The 21,513-nt window shown below is 41.1% G+C and overlaps 1 protein-coding gene and 1 pseudogene across 4 annotated transcripts in view; both read left to right on the top strand.

Annotated features, from left to right (window-relative positions):
* ST7 (suppression of tumorigenicity 7) overlaps positions 1-21,513 on the top strand; it is a 154,897-nt gene that overhangs the window by 68,277 nt on the left and 65,107 nt on the right. For all 4 annotated transcript variants that reach the window (XM_061640062.1, XM_061640061.1, XM_061640064.1 and 1 more), the window contains exon 2: positions 17,138-17,220. In XM_061640062.1, coding sequence (XP_061496046.1) covers positions 17,138-17,220 — 83 coding nt within the window. The remainder of the gene's footprint in view (positions 1-17,137; positions 17,221-21,513) is intronic.
* On the top strand, positions 1,749-1,867 carry LOC133363561 (5S ribosomal RNA; annotated as a pseudogene).

Below are 21,513 nucleotides of genomic sequence, written 5' to 3' on the forward strand. Positions count from 1 at the left end.
TTTCATATTTTCTGTAAATAATAAACTGTGAAACATTCATGATTGATTGATTGCTTCTGCTGCAATGTATAGATTGAGGACTCAGGTCTTGCTGATGGGGAGAATCTTTCACCATCTACAGGGATCATCCACAACACACATTTCTTGTCACAGTCTCACAGACCACAGGTTAAGAACTCCTGGTTTAAAGGGACTTGCCTGTTACAGCAGCTGTAGACTCCTATTGGGACTTCTGAACTGGTGTATGATCTCTTTGAGCTTGAGAGCTTGAGGACTACCATTCTATCTGGGGGGAAAAACCTGAAGCAAGCCTTCAGTTTATACATTTATGTATCACTTAATCTTCAGAAACTTCTATGTTATGTTAATTGTGCAACCACATTTCTAGGGTTCCAATCCAAATTCAGGTTATGGAACTGAATCAGCCTTGGTTGCCCTGACGGATGACTTTCAGTGGGAGAAAGCCAGGGAGAATGCAACCCTGTTATTCTTACTTGATCTCTTAGAGCTTTTGATACCATTGACATCTTAACAAGCAATTCCAGCACAGACTCAGACTGGAATAAGGTCTGGTCTCCTCTGGGAGGAATGAGGGGATATAAATTTAATAATAATAATAATAATAAATAGAGGTGGCCTGCCTAGTGATCTTAATCTAGCCTTGCTAGGTTGCTTGGAAAAGCTCCATGCATCTTCCACATCCACTTCATCAGAGAGCTGGAAGTCGTGCATTACTGCATTTAATTTAATTGAAGGGTCAAAAATGGTGGCAGTAACTGGAACAGCTACACTTACCAATTGGTTTCATGACCAGAGTAGTTAAAGGCAAAGGATAATTTTTGGAGGTAATAATAGGACAACGGTGTGCCATTGTGACAAGCTGATTACCCATTCTCATAATTCCTCACTCGCGTGGGTTACCCACTACCTATGGAGTCACCTTATCAGTGCTCTGGACTGCTGATTATGCTTCAAATTAGCAACAAACTTGAAATATTTATCTTTCATTGCAGCATTCCAAGAGAAAGCTTGGTTGTTGTTTTGTGGTTCTGCATTCTTTCTCGTTGCATCCTTTTCTCCCTGTAAAACAGCCACTAGTGGTTCTGAACGTGTATCAGGACACTATATTTAAAATCACAGAGAGCAAGATCACAGTTAAGGTAATCTCTGTTAGCCTTCTGGCTGGGATTTGCAAAGCAATCTCTGATGGCTTTTCCTAGACAAGACTATTCAATTAACCCAAGGAAGCTCCCAGGTGAAAACCCCTGCTATCAACTTGCTTGAGGGAAGAGGTAATGACTCTCTGGGGCTTAGCTAATAATCCTCAGCATGCGTCCAGCAGCAGCAAACCTGAAATAGTGTGTGAAGGTTTTGCTTCCTTAGCAATGCAAGTCAACGTTTTCAACAGGAACTGAGACAAGTCTGGCAAGATGGTATCTTCACACAGCATTCTGGTATTCGGAACATGGCTCACCAGTCCTTAAGCAACTGTGTGGCTCTAAGTTTATTACAGGCATAATTCAAAGTGCTACTGGCATTCATGGGTATGGTGGGTGGCAATTGGAAGAGAACCTTCTTGACCCAGTGTGCAGAATGCTATCTCCTTTTTTGGTGCCTAAGACTTCCTTATTTTCCAAGGCTTTTAAAAAGCACTTTAACCCTGAGAGAATTGATTTGATGTTGTTTTTATCTGTTGCTTTTAATTTTGGATGGCTTTAAACAAATTACTGGAGGATAAGGTTATCAATGCCTATGGCCATACTACTCTGAACATGCCCGATCTCAACTGATCTCGGAAGCTAAGCAGGCTCAGGCCTGGTTAATACTTGGATGGGAGACTGCCTGGGAATACCGGGTGCCATAGGCATAGAGGAAGGCAATGGTAAACCACCTCTGAATACCTCTTACCATGAAAACCCTATGAATATATCCCAAAAAGTTTCATAGGGTCGCCATAAGTCATAATCGACTTGAAGGCATATAACAACAAGGCTATCAACAGCTGCTAGCCACAATGGCATTGTTCTAGCACCTCTATCAGAGGCAATATGCCTCCGAATGATCGCTGCTGAGAATGGCAAGTGGGTAGAGTGTTGGGCTCAGGTCCTGCTTTTAGGTTTCCCATAGGCATCTGCTTGGCCACTGTGAGAACAGGATGCTGGACTGGATGGGGCATTGGCCTGATCCAGCAGTCTCTTCTATGTTCCTATGTTATGTTCTTAATTTTGTTCTTCTAATTGCCCAGTTCAGATTATCATTTCACAGTTTCATAAACCATTATTCACTAAGCTGGGAATGAACATCAGAGCTGAGCACGTCTCTCATCTCCTTGTCTTGTGCACTGGTTTCAATGATGCATTACTTCTGTTTTCCCTATTATGTCCAAACCAGGCATTTCTGGAATACATGCTGTATATGAAAACCTTTTTTTCTTTAGCTACAGGCACGTGATAACCAAAGCTGTTTGCTTCTGTGTCTCAGCCAAACTGAATTCTAAAATGTTCCCTGCAACAATAATTGCCCGTTTGATAAGCTGAGTCATTTTGCACTTCCAGCACAATAGTAACCAAGTGATATATTTGCCTGTGTGAACTACCCCTGAGGTTTTCAGTGGTCCTCTTCTCTGTTGTGTATACATTCTGTTTATACGTGTTGGGGCTTCCCCTCCATATCTCGTGCAATCTCTTAAAATCAATCAGTATGCCCAATCTGTATGTTTATATAGTAAATGTGCCACCACCAAGAAAACCTTCAAATGTTTGCTCATGCACCAAACATTTGTTTGGTTAGTGAGCACATCAAGCAGGGCCTCCCCAAATGGCCATGATCGTAGCAGGTGGTATGTATGGTTGTTGGTGCTTCATAGTGAGACTATAATGAAAATGTACAAATTGGCTCAAGCTTCTGTTGATCAGGAGCAACCAGTGCGGTGGGGTGGGGAAGCAGAAATGCTGATGTATCTGAATGGACTTTTCTCATAGTGTTAGAGCCTTTATTTGGTTTCATATTTTTCTAAGAAGGGAAGCCAAATGGCCTTGACCTGGAAGAGATGTTGGATGATATCACACAGTTTTATCTTGTATTTGTTACAATACTGAGTTACTGCACTGCTTTGATGTTTCCCAGGTAATTATGCAACGTCAAAAAGATATTGGGTTGTACCCATTTCCTGTGGGTCCAGTGGAGCATTTTGCCAGTGGAACAGGGTGTGTGGTGAATTGTCAAAGATAGCCATTCACCACATATTGCCTTGTCATTCTTAATCTATAGCCTGACTGTTTTATTTTGCAAAAGCAGAATCTTGTGGCACCAAAATAACATTGTGGCAAAATCCTTCATAGGTTTAGAGTGCCTACTTTGTCAGATTCATGCAGTGCTATCATAAGTTGGTGTGTGTGGGTAAACTGCTGGACCTCTCAGCAGCCTTCGATACGATCAACCAGGTATCCTTCTGGGCCGTCTAGCTGGGATGGGATTGGGAGGCACTGCTTTACGGTGGCTCCAGTCCTACCTGATGGACAGGACCCAGAATGTGGTGCTGGGAGACTACTCCTCAATTCCCTGGCCGTTGGCCTGTGGGGTACCGCAAGGTTCCATTTTGTCTCCCATGCTCTTTAACATTTATATGAAACCACTGGGAGAGGTCATCAGGAGATTTGGAGTTCAATGTCATCAATATGCTGATGACACTCAGCTCTATCTCTCCCTACCAGCTGATTGCAGGGAGGGGGTGCTCATCCTAAACTGGTGCCTGGAGGCTGTGAAGGGCTGGATGTGGGCTAACAAACTGAAACTTAATCCAGACAAGACGGAAGTACTGCTGGTGAAGGGAAAAACTGCACCAGGGATGGGGTTGCAACCTGTTCTGGATGGGGTTGCACTCCCCTTGAAGGAGCAGGTCTGCAGTTTGGGAGTCCTGGATCCTGCCCTGCTGTTTGATTATCAGATGGCTTCGGTACCCAGGAGTGCTTTTGGCCAACTCAAACCGGTCTACCAGCTGCGTCCATTCCTGGAGGCAGTTGACTTGGCCACAGTGACACATGCATTGGTGACATCGAGGCTTGATTACTGTAACACACTCTATGTGGGGCTGCCTTTGAAAACGGTTCGGAAATTACAGTTGGTTCAAAATGTAGCAGCCAGAATGTTAACTGGAGCACGGCGCAGGGAGCATATCACCCCTGTGCTTTATCAACTCCACTGGCTCCCAATTTGCTTCCAGGCCCAATTCAAAGTGCTGGTTTTGACCTTTAAAGCCCTAAACGGCCTTGGACCAATATACCTGAGGGACCGCTTATGCCCATATGTACCTGCCCGGGATTTAAGATCATCTGCCTCTGGTCTCCTCTGCGTGCCTGGAGTGAAAGATGTTAGACTGGCAGGCATGCAGGAGAGAGCTTTTTCAGCGGTGGCCCCCAAGCTTTGGAACATCCTACCCCAAGAAGTCTGCTCTGCTCCCTCCCTGTTGGTTTTCCGGAGACTTCTGAAAACGATCTTGTTCCGGAGAGCTTTTGGGAGGGACTGAAGGTAGAGCCTGACACTGATTTTATGCCTTCTACATTAAATTTTACCATTGTAGTCCCCTTTAGTACTACTCCCTATATATATATATAGTATTTTATGTATTTTAATTGTAGTTTATGTATTTTAATGTTTGTTTACAATTTTATTATGTACGTGTTTGATTTTATTTTTGTAAGCCGCCCTGAGTGCCCAGTTATAGGGTAGAAGGGCGGGATAGAAATATTTTAAATAAATAAATACACACATTGTGAAAGAGGAGAAATTACATAGTGGGGCAATAAAACCAAGAAGGCATAAGAGGTAGCAGCAGGCATGTTGTATTTCAATGCGAACGCAAATTAATATGTAATGTATTTCGAGTAGGCATGACCCAGTCCCAACTAGGGGCCAAGGCTGAACATTATGCAGATTTCCAAGTGTGCCTTCTCTTTTACAAAATTGTGCCCTAGGGTTTGACGGTGAGCAATCTTGCCTTTGATGGTAATTCTTCATGCCAGAACTCATGGCACTTGAAGACACATTTAACAGTTTTAAAAAGATCTAATGCAGCTGAGCCACCAAGCAGCTTCAAGTGTAACCTCCCACTTGTCCACAATTATAGCTTTGGTCTCCATGGAGCTTTGGGTGTTTGAGTCTGATTTTCTGCATGCTGCCTTCTTGATCTCTGCATTTGTGCACAATGCAAGAGACATATCTTAGTTCATATATTGCTGACTTGTTTCCTCCTTGAGATAAACGTGGGGAGACTGTGGCTGTGAAACCCTCTGGCACCACAGCAGGGGTTTTTCTTGCTCTTTAAAAAGCTGGCAAGATTTGCCTCAGATTTTGCAGCAGTATTTTGCCCTCTGTGGAGATGAAACCTGGATAGTTGAGGCCACCCAGAAGATTTCTCCCACCCCTCACATTATATAACTATGTGTAAATTTAGTGGTTGAAAATGAACGGGTCTGGTAGTACTGGCATAAAAGGTACTAGTGGCATGAAAGGGCCACCATAAGTTATATTTTTTATTTTTCAAAAAGAAGTCTTTGGATTGTGTCTTCAGAATACAGACATGAAAGCTGGGGGTAGTGGGTAGGCTCAGGCCTGTGAAAGTTGCTGTAGTTGCTTAGTGGAGAAGGGAAGGCACTCTGTGCATGCTCAGAAGTGTATTTATATTACAATTATCTGTTTCTTTAAAGAATGCAAATGACCATAGGCCGTGGGGGGAGGGGAGTGCTAAATGGGATGCAGGCAGGCAGGCAGGCAGGAGCTACAAGTTCAACATTGCATGCAAACATGTGTTTTCTACTTAAGCCAGTGAGGCGTATGAAAGGAAGATTGTATTAAGATTTCCCTTTAATCCACCATTCCTCACATGAGACTGAGAGTGCTTCCAGACTGTCGCTATTTTCGGGTGGGATTCAGTGACATACCAGCAAATTCAAGATATGCAATTATGTAAGTAAGTAAGTGTATTGCCTTCAAGTCGATTCCGACTTATGGCAACCCTACGAATAGGGTTTTCATGAGGCTGAGAGGCAGTGACTGGCCCAAGGTCACTCAGTCAGCTTCATGGCTATGTGGGGATTCGAACCCTGGTCTCCCAGGTCGTAGTCCAACACCTTAACCATTACACTATAGTTGATTGCAAAGGCTTGTGCAATAAACCTACTTCCCCAAAATATTGGACTTTTTGCAATAAGGAAAATGATGGGGAAATGCACTGGAAGGTGTGGGATAACACTTGCTTTGTTCCAGCATCATCTAACATCTCTGTAAACAATTCAGAATGAATGCTCATTAAATAGCCAATGTCATCTAATCTCCCTGCAAACATCAGGATGAATGTTCAATAAACAGGTCATCTGCAAGCATGCTGAGATGCCAAGATGAGGGAGATCTTGCAGCCATGCCATCAACATAGCCAGCAATGGTACTCTTTGCTGCCCACCTTCAGGCAAAGGTGTGTTTTTGCACCAATAATAGGTCATCATGAGTCTTCTTGCTCATAAACACTGAAATCATAGAATCAGTGCAGCCGCAATTGCTCGTATTTTGTCGGAGAAGAGGGAAATTCAAGAAGTTCAAGAAGAAAAGAGATAAATGTGTGACCAGGTGTTTAGAAAGAACCAAAGTCATTAATTACATTAATTACTTTAACTCCTGATAATGGATTTTAGTTTGTTGGATTTGCTCTTAATAAAGCTTAATCTCATAAACCTTTGTGCCATGTAAATAGGATACCCATAGTGAGGCACTACCAAAGCGCTCTGTCTGTCTGTCTGTCTGTCTGTCTCTCACTCTCACTCACTCACTCATTCACTCACACTCATGTGTACTCCTATGACCAAGTGATGCGACTGAAATCAAACCTATATGTCAATCAGAAAAAAATACCGAATTTAAGCTTTTATGCTTCTTTGTGCATATCTTTCAGACCCTGGAAGTATTGATCAGAAACTAAATGCTGGAGATGGATTTGTGGCAAGAGATTATATATGGTAGTAGGGAGCTATAACGCAAAGTCTGAGCGAGTGATATCAATGAGATTAAACGGGAAACCTTTTAATATAACCATAATCCAAGTCTATGCTCCAATGGCAAACGCAGAAGAAGAGGAATTGGAGACATTTTATGCAGAAGTACAGGAAGAAATTGATCACACACCAAAACAAGATGTGCTGATAATCATTGGGGACTGGAATGCAAAAGTAGGGAAGGACTAGGAATGGTGAGAAAATGGGACTTAGGTGATAGAAATGAAGCAGGAGAAAGACTTATTGAATTCTGTGAAGCCAACAATTTGTTTGTTGCAAACACATTTTTTGAGCAACCGAAAAGATGACATCACCAAATGGTCTGTATAGGACTCAAACTGATTATATAATTGGTAGCAGAAGATGGAGAAGTTCCATACTTTCTGAGAAAACAAGACCAGGAGCAGACTGTGGTACAGATCATGAACTGGTAATATTGAAAATCAAAGTAAAGCTAAAGAAGAAGAACAAAGCAATCATAATGCCAACATACAATTTAAATAACATCCCAGAAGAATAAAAAGATCAAATAAGGAACAGAGTTGAGGCTTTAAATTGAGTTGACAGAGAACCAGAACTATGGAGTGAAGTCAGAGACATTATCAGGGAAGAAAGCAAAAAGACAATACCTCTAGTTAAAAAGAAAGACCTCAATGGATGACTGATGAAACTCTTAAAATGGTTGAAGAGAGAAGGAAAGCAAAAGCAAAAGGAGATACAAACACAGCTACAACCCTAAATGCAACAATACAGCACCTAGTACGTAGGGACAAAGAGAACTATTACAATAGTTATTGTATAGAAATAGAAGAGATCAACAAAAAGAGTAGAACAAGAGCCCTATTCCAAAAGACTAGAAAAATTAATGGGAAATTTAAACCATGAGTAGGGATGTTGCATAATCAACAGGGGAACACACTGACTGACCGAGATGAAATAAAAGGAAGAAGGAAGCAATATACTGAAGAACTCTATAAAAGAGATGCAAGGATGAGATTCATTCACGGAGGAACCGTATGATGAAGAACCAGAAATTTTAGAATGTGAGTGAAAGCTGCTGTTGAAATACTTGGAAGAAACAAATCACCCAGGAACAGATGGGATATCAATAGAGTTGCTACAAGCTACTGAGACTGAATCTGTCCAAAGTTTGTAAACAATGGCCCACAGACTGGAAACGTTCAATATACATCCCAATTCCAAAGGAAGGGGATCCCAGGGAATGCAGTAATTATTGAACTATTGCCTTAATATCCCATGCAAGTAAAGTAATGCTCAAGATTCTACATCAAAGGGTCTTACCATATATGGAGTGAGAAACACCAGATGTCCAAGCTGAATTTAGAAAGGTAAGAGGCACCAGAGATCATATCGCAAACAATACGTTGGATAATGGAACGGACCAAGGAATTTCAGAAGAAAACCACCCTGTGCTTTATAGATTACAGCAAAGCCTTTGATTGTGTAGATCATGAAAAACTATGGAATGAGTTAAAAGAAATGGGGTGCCACAGCATGTGATTGTCCTGATGCGCACCCAATAATCTGGACAAGAGGCTACTGTAAGGACAGAATATGGAGAAACCTATTGGTTCCCCATCAGAAAGGGTGTGAGACAGGGGTGTATTTTATCACCCTATTTGTTTAATCTATACACAGAACATATCATATGGAAAGCGGGATTGGACCAAGATGAAAGAGGTGTGAAAATTGGAGGGAGAAATATCAATAATTTAAGATACGCAGATGATACCATACTACTAGCAGAAACCAGTAATGATTGGAAATGAATGCTGATGAAAGTTAAAGAGGAAAGCACAAAAGCAGGACTACAGCTGAACGTAAAGAAGACTAAAGTAATGACAACAGAAGATTTATGTAACTTTAACGTTGACAACAAGGACATTGAACTTGTCAAAGATTATCAATACCTTGGCACAGTCATTAACCAAAATGGAGACAATAGTCAAGAAATCAGAAGAAGGCTAGGACTGGGGAGGGCAGCTATGAGAGAACTAGAAAAGTTCCTCAAATGCAAAGATGTATCACTGAACACTAAAGTCAGGATCATTCAGTCCATGGTATTCCCGATCTCTATGTATAGATGTGAGAGCCAGTGTAGTGTACTGGGTGACCTTGGCCCAGTGACTGCCTCTCAGCCTCAGAGGAAGGCAATGGTAAACCACCTCTGAATACTGCTTACCATGAAAACTCTATTCGTAGGGTCGCTATAAGTCGGAATCAACCTGAAGGCAGTCCATTTCCATGTATGGATGTGAAATATGGACATTGAGAAAAGCAGATAAGAGAAAAATCAACTCCTTTAAAATGTGGTGTTGGAGGAGAGCTTTGTGCATACCATGGACTGTGAAAAAGACAAATAATTGAGTGTTAGAACAAATTAGACAGAACTAACACTATAAGCTAAAATGATGAAACTGAGGTTATCATACTTTGGATACATGATGAAAGGACATGATTCACTAGAAAAGACAATAATGCTGGGAAAAACAGAAGGGAGTAGAAAAAAGAGAAGGCCAAACAAGAGATGGATTGATTCCATAAAGGAAGCCACAGACCTGAACTTACAAGATCTGAACAGGGTGGTTCATGGCAGATGCTATTGGAAGTCACTGATTCATAGTGTCGCCATAAGTTATAATCAACTTGAAGGCATATAACAACAACAAGAGATGTGGTGTTGGAGGAGAGTTTGCGGATACCATGGACTTCGAAAAAGACAAATAACTGGGTGTTAGAACAAACTAACCAGAACTATTACTAGAAGCTAAAATGATGAAACGGAGGTCATCATACTTTGGACACATAATGAGAAGACATGATTCACTAGAAAATACAATAACGCTGGGAAAAACAAAAGGGAGTAGAAAAAAAGGAAGACCAAACAAGAGATGGATTGCTTCCATAAAGGAAGCCACAGACCTTAACTTACAAGATCTGAACAGGGTGATTTATACCAGATGCTATTGGAGGTCATTGATTCATACGGTCTCCTTAAGTCATAACTGACTTGAATCATAGAATCATAGAATAATAGAGTTGGAAGGAGCCTATAAGGTCATCAAGTCCAACCCCTTGCTCAGTGCAGGAATCCAAATCGAAGCATTCCCAACAGATGGCTGTCCAGCTGCCTCTTGAATGCCTCCAGTGTTGGAGAGCCCACTATCTCTCTAGGTAATTGGTTCCATTGTCGTATGGCTCTAACAGTTAGGAGGTTTTTCCTGATGTTCAGTCAAACTCTGGCTTCCTGCAACTTGAGCCCATTATTCCGTGTCCTGCACTCTGGGATGATCGAGAAGAGATCCCATCCCTCCTCTGTGTGGCAACCTTTCATGTACTTGAAGAGTGCTATCATATCTCCCCTCATTCTTCTCCAGGCTGAACATGCCCAGTTCTTTCAGTCTCTTCTCATAAGGCTTTGTTTCCAGTCCCCTGATCAACCTTGTTGTCCTCCTCTGAATATGTTCCAGTTTGTCTGCATCCTTCTTGAATTGCGGGGACCGGAACTGGATGCAGTAAAGATGAGGCCTAACCAGTGCTGGATAGAGTGGAACTAATTCTTCATGCGATTTGGAAACTATTCTTCTGTTAATGCAGCCTAAAGTAGCATTTGCCTTTTTTGCAGCCACATCACACTGTTGGCTTATATTCAGCTTGTGATCAGCGACAGTTCCAAGATCCTTCTCACATGTTGTATTGAACATAAGAAGAGCGTGCTGGATCAGGCCAGTGGCCCATCTAGTCCAGCATCCTGTTCTCACAGTGGCCAACCAGGTGCCTGCAGGAAGCCCGCAAGCAGGACCTGAGTTCAAGAACACTCTCCCCTCCTGAGTCTTCTGGCAACTGGTTTTCAGAAGCATGCTGCCTCTGACTAGGGTGGCAGAGCACAGCCATCATGGCTAGTAGCCATTGATAGCCCTGTCCTCCATGAATTTGTCTAAGCTTCTTTTAAAGCCATCCAAGCTGGTGGCCATTACTGTGTCTTGTGGGAGCAAATTCCATAGTTTAACTATGCGCTGAGTAAAGAAATACTTCCTTTTGTCTGTTCTGAATCTTCCAACATTCAGCTTCTTTGAATGTCCACGAGTTCTAGTATTATGAGAGAGGGAGAAAAAAATTTCTCTATCCACTTTCTCAATGCCATGCATAATTTTATACACTTCTATCATGTCTGAGCCAAGTATCCCCCATTTTATAACAGTGCATTTGTTTTCTTTTTCCTAAGTGTAGAATTTGCATTTATCCCTGTTGAATTTCATTCTGTCTATCAAGGTCCCTCTGAATTTTGTTTGTTTCTATCTTCCACAGTATTAGCTGTGCTCCCCAATTTTATATCATCTGCAAATTTGATAAGCATGCCCTGTAGCTCCTCATCCAAGTCATTAATAAAAATGTTGAAGAGCACTGGGCCCAGGACTGAGCCCTGTGGTACCCTGCTCATTACTTCTGCCCAGTTTGGGAAGGAACCATTGATAAGCACTCTTTGAGAACAACATGAAGGCACATAATACACAGGGACTGCAAGCTGCGCCCCTTCTGGTTTGAGGAGGGGACTTTCTTCTTTTTCTGGTCATGAAAACTAGAATCATGATTGCTTGTTTGTTTAGTTAATGAAAGCAGAACAAACTAGATTTTTAAATAAGCCAACATCCACTGTTTTAGAAAGCCGAATTCCACAATTGCAGATCCTGGCATTTCTAGATAAATATACATTTTGGTATAACAAGATGGATATGTTAAAATTGAGAAGCTGCCTGTATCTTATCTAACTCTCCCTGCAAACATTTAACAATTGAATCCTCCTGATGGCTCATTGAGATAGCTACATGTGCCAAGATACTGATAATTTTTACAGCTCTGTCAAATGTTTTATGGCAAGCAGCACTTACTACTTTTGTTGCTCTCTGTAGCACCGTCTCATCTAGTGAGCCTAATATGCAGTGAAATAAATTAGCACAGCAGTTTAGAGATGTAGCATAATTGCAGCTGCCTGGCAAGGGCCTGTTTAGCAAGCATTTAGATTCATGTGGTGCATGGACTGTTCTGCAGCTGCATTTAAAGGAATTGGAGCCCGATATGCTGTACTTTTCTTCTACAAGGAAAAGGAAGTGGGATGTATGCCTTGGGTAAAATAAGGAATAAGTACTAGGTGTAATACCCTAAAACAAGACACCTCCAGTGTGCATCAAGAATTTTCAGCTAAAAATATTACAGTATAAGAATTGTGTATTTTTTCCCCTTACAGAATCTCAACCAAAGTGCTGGAGTAGAATACTGTTGTGTGTGACCTGAACAAATTTGATGAAAATTCTATTAAATACACTTACACCAGTGGGGTTTTTTTTCCTTACTAAGTCTGCAGGGATATTGTGAAATTGTGTGACAGAGGTGGCCACATCAGTAAAACAGGGAGATGGTGCATGGCCCTTTGGTCAAGGAACAAATGGGAAGGAAACATCCCCTTGACTGGATTGGGCATGGTGTCTCTTCCTAAATATGGGTGTGTGCAGGCATTGTTTGACCCTGATTCCTCCACTCTGCCACTGGTTAAAAAAAGATTTAAAATTCCAGAACTTAGGTCCAGAGGGAAGTGGGCTACTGGGGGACTTATAAGAATCCAAAGGTTAAAAACAGGTGACTGGGAGTTCACCCAGTTCACACATCTTGGCCTAGTTCTCACTGATGGGGTGTCTGGGCTCATACAACTGAATGTTACTTCATACAAAAAAAGCAAGGGAGGGGAAGCATTCACCAAATTTATTTTTTATTTATTTATTTTATTTTATTCGATTTATATACCGCCCACAGCCCGAAGGCTCTCAGGGCGGTGCACAGCATAGGATAAAATACAATAAAAAGCTAGTGCTTCAGGAGGATGATAGACTAGAACTCTTCTCTCTGATCTCTAGTTTTTTTTAATAACGGATTTTTGTTGTTGAGAAAAAAAATCTGTTTTGTGAGTTCCTCTCTACAATCTGAGGTGGTATAGTACAGACACAAATTTACTACTGAGTGAGAAGTATCCATGTTGTGTGTCTTTTATCAAGAGCTGTCAGGACTAGAACCAGGAGCCTTTGGTTCTGTATGTGGCTGCTGTCAGTATCCCAACTCTAACTTGGAACATCTTCCTGGCAATGAGGTATTCTCAAATTCTGCATTCCTCCCCTCCGCTGGCCAGTGGGTCCTCTTGAACTTCATGAAAGGCTATAAGGGGTTTCTGTCTCAGCTGGCACCTTGGCCTGAGTGACAAGGTCTTCCCGGCTGTGGTGTGTTTCCATGCATCCCTCAGCTCTGACTCCTGGATCCTGCATCTAGGAAAAGTGGAATAGAAGTGTAATTAAATAAACAGAAACTGTGTGCCAGGAAATGGGATGTTCATTCCTGAGGCCTTTAAAGCCATGGGGCAGAACCCATGGCCCACAGATGCTCTGGATGTTGTGGGCCCAGTCTTGCTCTCCATAACACCCCTCTTGGAATCCCTTCCTCTTCTGCTTCTTGTGTATGTGTGAACAAGAGAGAGAAGGGATGGAGTGGCTCAGAAAGAGAAAGAACAATTCTCCACACTCAGCCCACTTTTCACTCTGGTTCTGCCCACCATTGGCTTCTGCCCTTGACTGACCCAATGAAGGACCAACAGAACAACGTACACTATCCTGTGTTAAAGCATTCTCTGATTTTGCCAGGGCCAGGATGAGCACTACCAAAGAAGTAGTGTGGTTTCGTTCTGTCTTAAGTATGTCGAGTGTGGACATCCCCTACTAGACGTCAGTGCTGATTTCAAGGCATATTCTACATGTGGGGTTTGTACTGTTATATATTCACCTGCGTTGTGTGCATGTGATGGGTGTGCAGTCGTGTGTGGATCTGGCCCTAGCCACTACTTGAATGTGGCCTCTGACAGTTTTCCATTGGGGTAATGCGATCCTTGGGCCCCCAAAAGGTTCCCCACCCCAGCACTATGGTCTGCTTTGTGGGAATTAATGGCATTGTGTAGAGGTGAACTGGCAAATTTGCTCCCATTCTCAAAGACACCTGTGGTTTTTTGCTGTGGAGTTTTGTTTTTTATTCCAATGTATGCGATTTCATAAATTTGAAATTGCCTTTTTCCCCTTTTTTTTTGCAAGTACAAATATTTAGAAGAAATACACACTTAGAAAGAAAAATGCTATACAAATATTAGGAAATAAAACAATGTTAAGGAAAGGGGATAAGGGATGGAACAGGAGATAAAAGGTAGAGATCACCTGGAACTTGTGTGAAGTTGTAAGACAGCCAGCAACACTCAATACCATTGCCAGATGGCAACAGCTGTTAAAATGAGATCATCTTTTAGTTCAAATTGTTTCCTGCATGGTAGATTCTAAGAACCCTTGATCTTGTTGGTGTAAAACATTATGCTCCAAGGACACATAGAAACTGTCACTCTCAGTAAGTAAAGCATTTATGAATCAAAATTGGCTTGGCTGTGCTTTTGCTTCAGTCCAACTAATATAATATCCTGTAGCTCCTTAGCTACTGCAAGGGAGTTGAAGGGTAAGTATCTTCTGTGCTTCCTTACTAAGTTTTGTTGACAGTGTAATACATAACAGCGCTCAGGAGACACGTAGAATGAGATACTAGCATAAATGTGTTGGCTTGCAAGTATATACAGGTAGAAGAATGCCAAATGTATTTGGCAGTCAACGTTAGGTTTTTAGTTAGTCTCAGTCTTTCATGGCATTTCCAGGATGTAGATTAAAGCTGCCTAGATGCATTGCAGAAACAAAGGCTGAATGCCTTTATGGAGCTCTGCTCTCCAAAGTCTTACTTGGTGTTGTATGTATGAAGCATTAAGGTTTCATATAAAATGCTTGGATTTCAAGCCAGCATTAGTCTTGCTGACTTCTGTCACATTCTGTGATGTCAATGGGATCATTAAAATGTCTCTCTCACACACACACGCACGCAATTATATCCTAGAGTGGAGAACAGTTAAAATGTATTACTCTGGTTTTTGAAGTATGGACATTAACCTGTTCAAGGAATATTTTAAGTATTTATTTTATACTTGAGTAAGGTATCACAGAACATTTTCTATAATAGGAATATAGTATTTCCATGGCTGGTGCTCATAGCCAGATACTATCGGTAGTTATCTGGGGTTCAATTACTGACAAGAGGGTCATGTGTTCTGTGAAACAGGTTACATTGTGGGCACCTCTGCTGTCACCCGGAACTTCATAGCAAGCTGGGGCTGATGAGTCAAATTAGAACTACTTTTCTGCTCTGTTATTTCTAGTTCATCTTCTTCCCCATTAAAAAAAAAAGCTGTAGCTGGATACGCATTTCAATGTAGTAGCAATAGGTTGAAGGGTAGAGTAGAATCATGGGCAGAAGGGAGTGTCAAGGGCATTTTGGTGAGACAATGTAATGTGAAGGAGGGATGGATGTGCATGGTTGGCCTTGGCATCCCTTTTCCAGGGCTTCTTAATGTCCAATGGCAGGTCTAAGCAAATTGATACTTTTGTTATTTTGACCCTATTAAAATTAGGGTCAAGTTTTCAGTGAAGGAGAGCAAGTTGCTTGGTTTGTTCCAGTGCACACTCAACTGATGTAAGATGATTTGCATATGTATTAAATTTTAAGTGAAGATTATTATTATTTTTTTCTGGTGGTAGATGTTCATTGGCTTCAGTATGTTTGGTTTCTGTGGTTTTAAAAATATGTAGCGCTGTATCTCTCAAAGTCCCCCCCTCTCCCATTAAACGTTTACAATTTATTTTTACATGTGGAAAACATAGTTGATTCATTCCCATTCTGTTTTGTTGCTGCTGCTGCTGTTTATTTCATGTACGCTTCACTTCCCATGAGGCACCCTGAAGCGATTTACAATATAATAACATATATAAAACAGTTGCCTATATAAAACCAGGTAAAACAATATAATTTATTTATATACTGTTTATATACCAAAATGGTGTGTGTGTATAATTAGAAATGCAAAAGCAGTTTAAAATAACAGCACATACATAAAACCAATTCAAATCAGTTCCAATAACACAAACATAAAAATAATTCAATTGTTTATGCAGGAATAAGACACAATCTAAGCAACACCAGAAAACACAGATATACTTGCCATTTCCTATTTGTGCCAGACAACGACATTCCCCTGCTGAGTGTCTGCTTTGGGGCAATTCAGGCAGGCATGATATAATGCCATATCTTCAAACCTGCCTTGCTAGAAACTTCAGATATTTAACAAAGTTATATGTTTGCAGAGTACAGTTGTGGATTACCTGTGACCAGTGAGTCTCCCCTCTAACGTTGACTGAACCAGAGGAGGCCATACACCCAATGGCATCCCAGGCACGAATGTCTTTTGTGTCCTATCTCACATTTCTGAATACCGCTCATCTTCAGAATACCTTATTTTGTCGTTCTTTTCACAACTCTGATGCACTATTTATATGTATGAAGTATTGCTACTTTGCCAGCTAATTTCCTTCCACTGTCTGAATTCATGTTATGGCAGTAGCAGTAGGGCAGAGCCACAGAGCTCTCCTGACACTGGACACTCCAAGCAGTTCATCTGCTTGGAGTGGGGCAGGTGGTGGCAAGGTCAGGGCTGTGTGGAGTCTGTCTGGCATGCCCGCCAGTGCATCCACACAGCCCTGTGGTTGCTGCCGCTTTTCTGCTCCCCAGTTGCATCCAAGTAAGCTGTAGCAGCACCAGTATCGGGAGAGTGACATCATGGTTCCACCCCACCATGCTGGCTGCAACTGTGTTATGGCCATCTGGTTGCTGTAAGTTTCATACAGATGACATGTTTGACCCATTAGGGCATGCTTCTTGCAATGGGATTTTCGTGTGCATGTTTTAATGCTGCAGAGCAAGGAGATGATCACCAGTGATAGCAAAAATCCCCTCAGTGGTTCCTTCTTTGTGGCCCTACAGGCCAGAGAGGTGTAGGACAGGCCAAGTGTTTTCAAAAAGCAGGTTATTTATCTTTAGATGGGTTTGCAGATGTTGGGACAGCAAAAGGTGAGAAAATGTCCTGGATTAAGTCATTTCTTCTTTTTTTTCTCTTTCAGTGAGTATGTTTTTGAACACATTAACACCCAAGTTCTACGTTGCCCTAACAGGCACTTCTTCATTAATCTCAGGCCTTATTTTGGTAAGTACGAGATAAAATTTTACATTTTAGTTCTGTAAAACTTTGGAACATTAGATTTTACATCTAAAAAAATCTGTTGTTACTCTTTCCTCTCCCCTCATCTACCTCCAACTTTGTATCTCTGTGTACCTAGTTTGTGTTAGCCACGGGTTTTGAGGTCACCAGCATCCCAAAGTCTACAACTTCATGAGGTGGGGCCAGGTGAAGTCACAGTACTGCTAATTCTAGAAACTTGTTTTTATCAATCTCTACGGAAGAAACAAATTAAACACATAAGCACAACATGTGATATGTTTGCATATTACTAGGGCAGCTGGCCCCTCAGAACTGAAAAGTTTTGCCTCCCCTCTTCTGTCAGTTTAGCCAATCAGGTAACTGAAATTTACATAGAGGAGCCCATTAAATTAAGGCCATAGAGCAAGACTGTCGCCACCTACCACCAATTAAAATGTAGTCTGTGAGCATACACAATGTTCTTTTCTTGCTAGGCAGTATGTTCCACAGTGAGGCAGGTTGACATCTTGCTGCAGCTCTGTGATGGCCTCAGTTAACAGTGCGTGATGTTGGGGGACAGGGAGCAGACACAGCCATCTCACTCTGCAGTATGGTGGCACACCCTTCTCTTCCCAGCTTTGGCTTTCCCTGGGCTTAAAAAAAATCCTATGCAGGAGGACGTGGGGGGGGGAATTGTGGCTGTGTTGTCTTTTTCACCACAAAGCACCTCAGAGGTGGGGGAAGCCCTCTTGCTTTCTCCATGAGCAAATCCTCTGGGTTTCTCCTGTGCTTCATGGTGAGAAAGGATCTTCCTTTCTCACCACATAGCACAGTCATGCTCTCCTCCCAGTCCCTAGTTTGAGTCTTTCTTCCTCTCCACCTGTGTGTGCGTGAGTGAGAGAGGATGGGGTGAGAAAGAAAGAAATATGTGTCAGAAGGTATTGTGTGTGTGTGTGTGAGTGTGTGTGAGTGTGTGTGGGTGAGAGAGAGAGAGAGAGAGAGAGAGAGAGAGAGAGAGAAATGTGTCTAGGTAGTTGGCTAGGGGTGTGTATGAACAAGGTGAGTGTGTGGGGTCAGGATATGTACCAGTGTAAGGTGAGCGAGTGTGTGTGTCAGTTGCGTCTGCCTGTGTTAAATTTGGCTAGGTGTATATATATGTGTCTGTGTTAAGGGCATTAAGGGTGGGTGATTGATCGTGTGTCTGATCCTTCCTCTGCCCCACTAGATTAAATGAGCAACCATTACCACTGGTTACAGTGCTTTCAAGCCACTTATCATCAAGCTATACATACATGTCTGCCTTTCTGCAAAGCAGTTTATTTAAAGATGTGAAGCAACTCTTCCACACCTATGAATTCCACCCAACCCTCTCACACCTCTCTCTCTAAACTACTCTGCCGCAATTAATCTCATAGCTGCTTCAGGCTTTCGCCACCTCTGCAGTGTTCAACACTTGGTAGTGTGGCCTCAGAAATTGCCTGCCTGGGACTGAGTTGCTGAGCAGATGGGATTGCTAGCATGTTGGGCCCATCATCTCCTGAAAAGGGCTCTTGGAGCCAGAGACCTGGCAATGCTTAGTCACACCTTTCAGAATTCTTGGTATATTTATGGCATCAGTATCAGTAATTGTGCACCGTAACAAAATTAAAACCATAGTATCTTATTACATTGTGATGTATAAATAAATTCTTCTTATGTTCAGCAAAGTCCCAAATCAGTACATCATTTAAAATATTTAATGTTTATATGCATAATAGAGATAGCAAATAATATAATGTTTAACTACGCAGAAATAAGATCCTTTTAGTTCAGTGGGGCTACTCAAAGGTTGGATGTTGGAATGTAAAGGTCATATCCTTAGATCATTCTGCTTCGAGCTTTCCGGGAAGGGTGACTTAGCCTGTGCCTGCTTTTGAGACGGGCTCCTGCCTCAAAAGAAGCTTATTCAGATATATCAGTCAGTTTTTTCTTTTTTTTTTGACTGATTAAACTTCTCCCGGGTAGGGAGAAACGAAGAGATTAACCTCAAAGCCTATTTTTGTTGGGACGACCAGATCTCATTAATTTATGGGACGAGGTCCAGCCGACGAAGGTGGGACGGATTTTCAACAGCAAGCTCTATCTGATAAAGCGAACGTTCATCTTATCTTCTAAGAGAGAACGCACTAACAGGCAAGCACCCTTCTTTCTATATTTTTCTTTTACTTGACTTAAATTGTTGCTGTTTAAAAGAGATTTGCCAGATTGATCGGTTTTTGACATCTCACTGGGGAGCCATAACTTCTCTCTGCTACGCACTAATTAATAGCTTATCTCTGTTTTTGTTGCAAAAAGCTGTCCTGGATTTGCATTCTAAAGATATACACAGAAGAGGGATTTCTATTCCAGATTTTTATTTTGAAGAATATTATATTGTCTGAGACTACTCTCTTTTTGGTCTATTTTATTTTGACGAATCTGTTTTCTGACGACTGCCATTAATTGTTTCGATCCTGGGAACTGCATTTTGTTTACTTAACTATGGAGAGATAAGGCTGTCTGCTCTGTTTATACTGTGATGTCACCAAGTTTGGAGTATTAACCCAATTGTTGCTGAAATAAGAAGTGGTTTTCCTATATTTTTCTTTTAAAATGGCAATTAAGAAAGTGGCTGAGAATCTGGAAATAACTATGTTTCAGAAAATAATGGATGAGATTGAGATAACGAAACAAAACCTGCGACAGGGTTGTAAGGAGTTGAAAATTGAATTGAGTAAAATGACGCAGGAGATTAAAGATATAGGGGTCCCTGTGAGAGAGGTGACCCTGGAAGGGGTCCCTGTGAGAGAGGAGACCCCGGAGATTGGAACAAACGTGGAACAGGAAAAAGATTTGGAGTCTATGGACTTTAGAAATAAAATCTATTGTTTGGAGACACAGGAGATTAAAGACATAGGGGTCCTTGTGAGAGAGGAGACCCTGGAGACTGGAACAGGGGTCCCTGTGAGAGAGGAGACCCTGGAGACTGGAACAGGGGTCCCTGTGAGAGAGGAGACCCCGGAGATTGGAACAAACGTGGAACAGGAAAAAGATTTGGAGTCTATGGACTTTAGAAATAAAATCTATTGTTTGGAACTCAATGTTATCTCTGAAGAAATTAATGAAGATTCTAGAGATAAAGTTATCAATGGCATGGATAATCTTCTGGACTGGAATGACGTGATGGAGCCCAATATAGAGAAAATCTATGGAATTAACTGCAGCCATGTGACAATGGAAAAACTTTCAAGAGATGACCCAGTGTATTTTGAAAAAAAGAACAGAGATATGATTTTACAGCAGTATTTCAGCAACCTATTCAGAATGGATGGCAAGAAAATATTTGGGATAGAGGTAATTCCCATCAGACTCTTACTATATGACTATGGCTTTGACAGCAAGATTATTATGGAATACTGATAATGGAAGATTGGATACTGAAATTACTGGACTTAACAAGACTACTGAAGATGGAAGATGGAAAATGGAACTAATAGGGATAATAGAACAATGGCTATTGAAATTACTGAACCTAACAGATTCTGATGTGATGGATTAATTGAAATGTTTATTTTGACTATGGTTATGACAATAAGATTATCATAATTAGTAATGAGATGGATTAATCGATATGTTTATCTGGAAAAAAAAAATTGATAGATATATTTCTTAAAGAATTGAAACCTCTCTTTGACTTTTTGTGGAAAGAATAAAGTAATGTTTATGAGATTTGATGATTAAGTAAGATAACTATTGGAGGAAAGTGATTTTATAATATGACTTAAGAGACAGGATTGTTATATATTATAGACTTATAACTGATCTGATCTTTGACAAATGGGAAGTCAATATTTTACTCTTTATTTTTTATTTTTATTTTTTTTTTATTTTTTTTTTTTGTTTAACTATTTTTGATTTTGTTTTTTGTCTTTGAATGTTTTATGATTTCGTCTTGTATGTTTTATGAAAATTTGAATAAAAATTATTGAAAAAAAAAAAAAGATCATTCTGCTTCGTGATAGGGTATGAAGTTCATCTCTCCCACTGGGAACTGTTGATTTAATCAGAGAAAAACATAAACTGGTGATTACTACTTTTTGAACACTTGGATTTGTGGCAAACATTCTCACCCGACTGAATGCTCCATGTACATTATTAAAAAGAGTTTTGAAAAGATTTGGCTAGCATTGTCTCATTTCCCACATTTTGCATGATGATATATTTTATTGATAAAATTATTTTGTTGTTGTTACACAAGCAGAATTGTTATTTTTATCACGT

The sequence above is a fragment of the Rhineura floridana genome, chromosome 8, assembly GCF_030035675.1.
Source record: "Rhineura floridana isolate rRhiFlo1 chromosome 8, rRhiFlo1.hap2, whole genome shotgun sequence".
NCBI classification, from domain to species: Eukaryota; Metazoa; Chordata; class Lepidosauria; order Squamata; family Rhineuridae; genus Rhineura; species Rhineura floridana.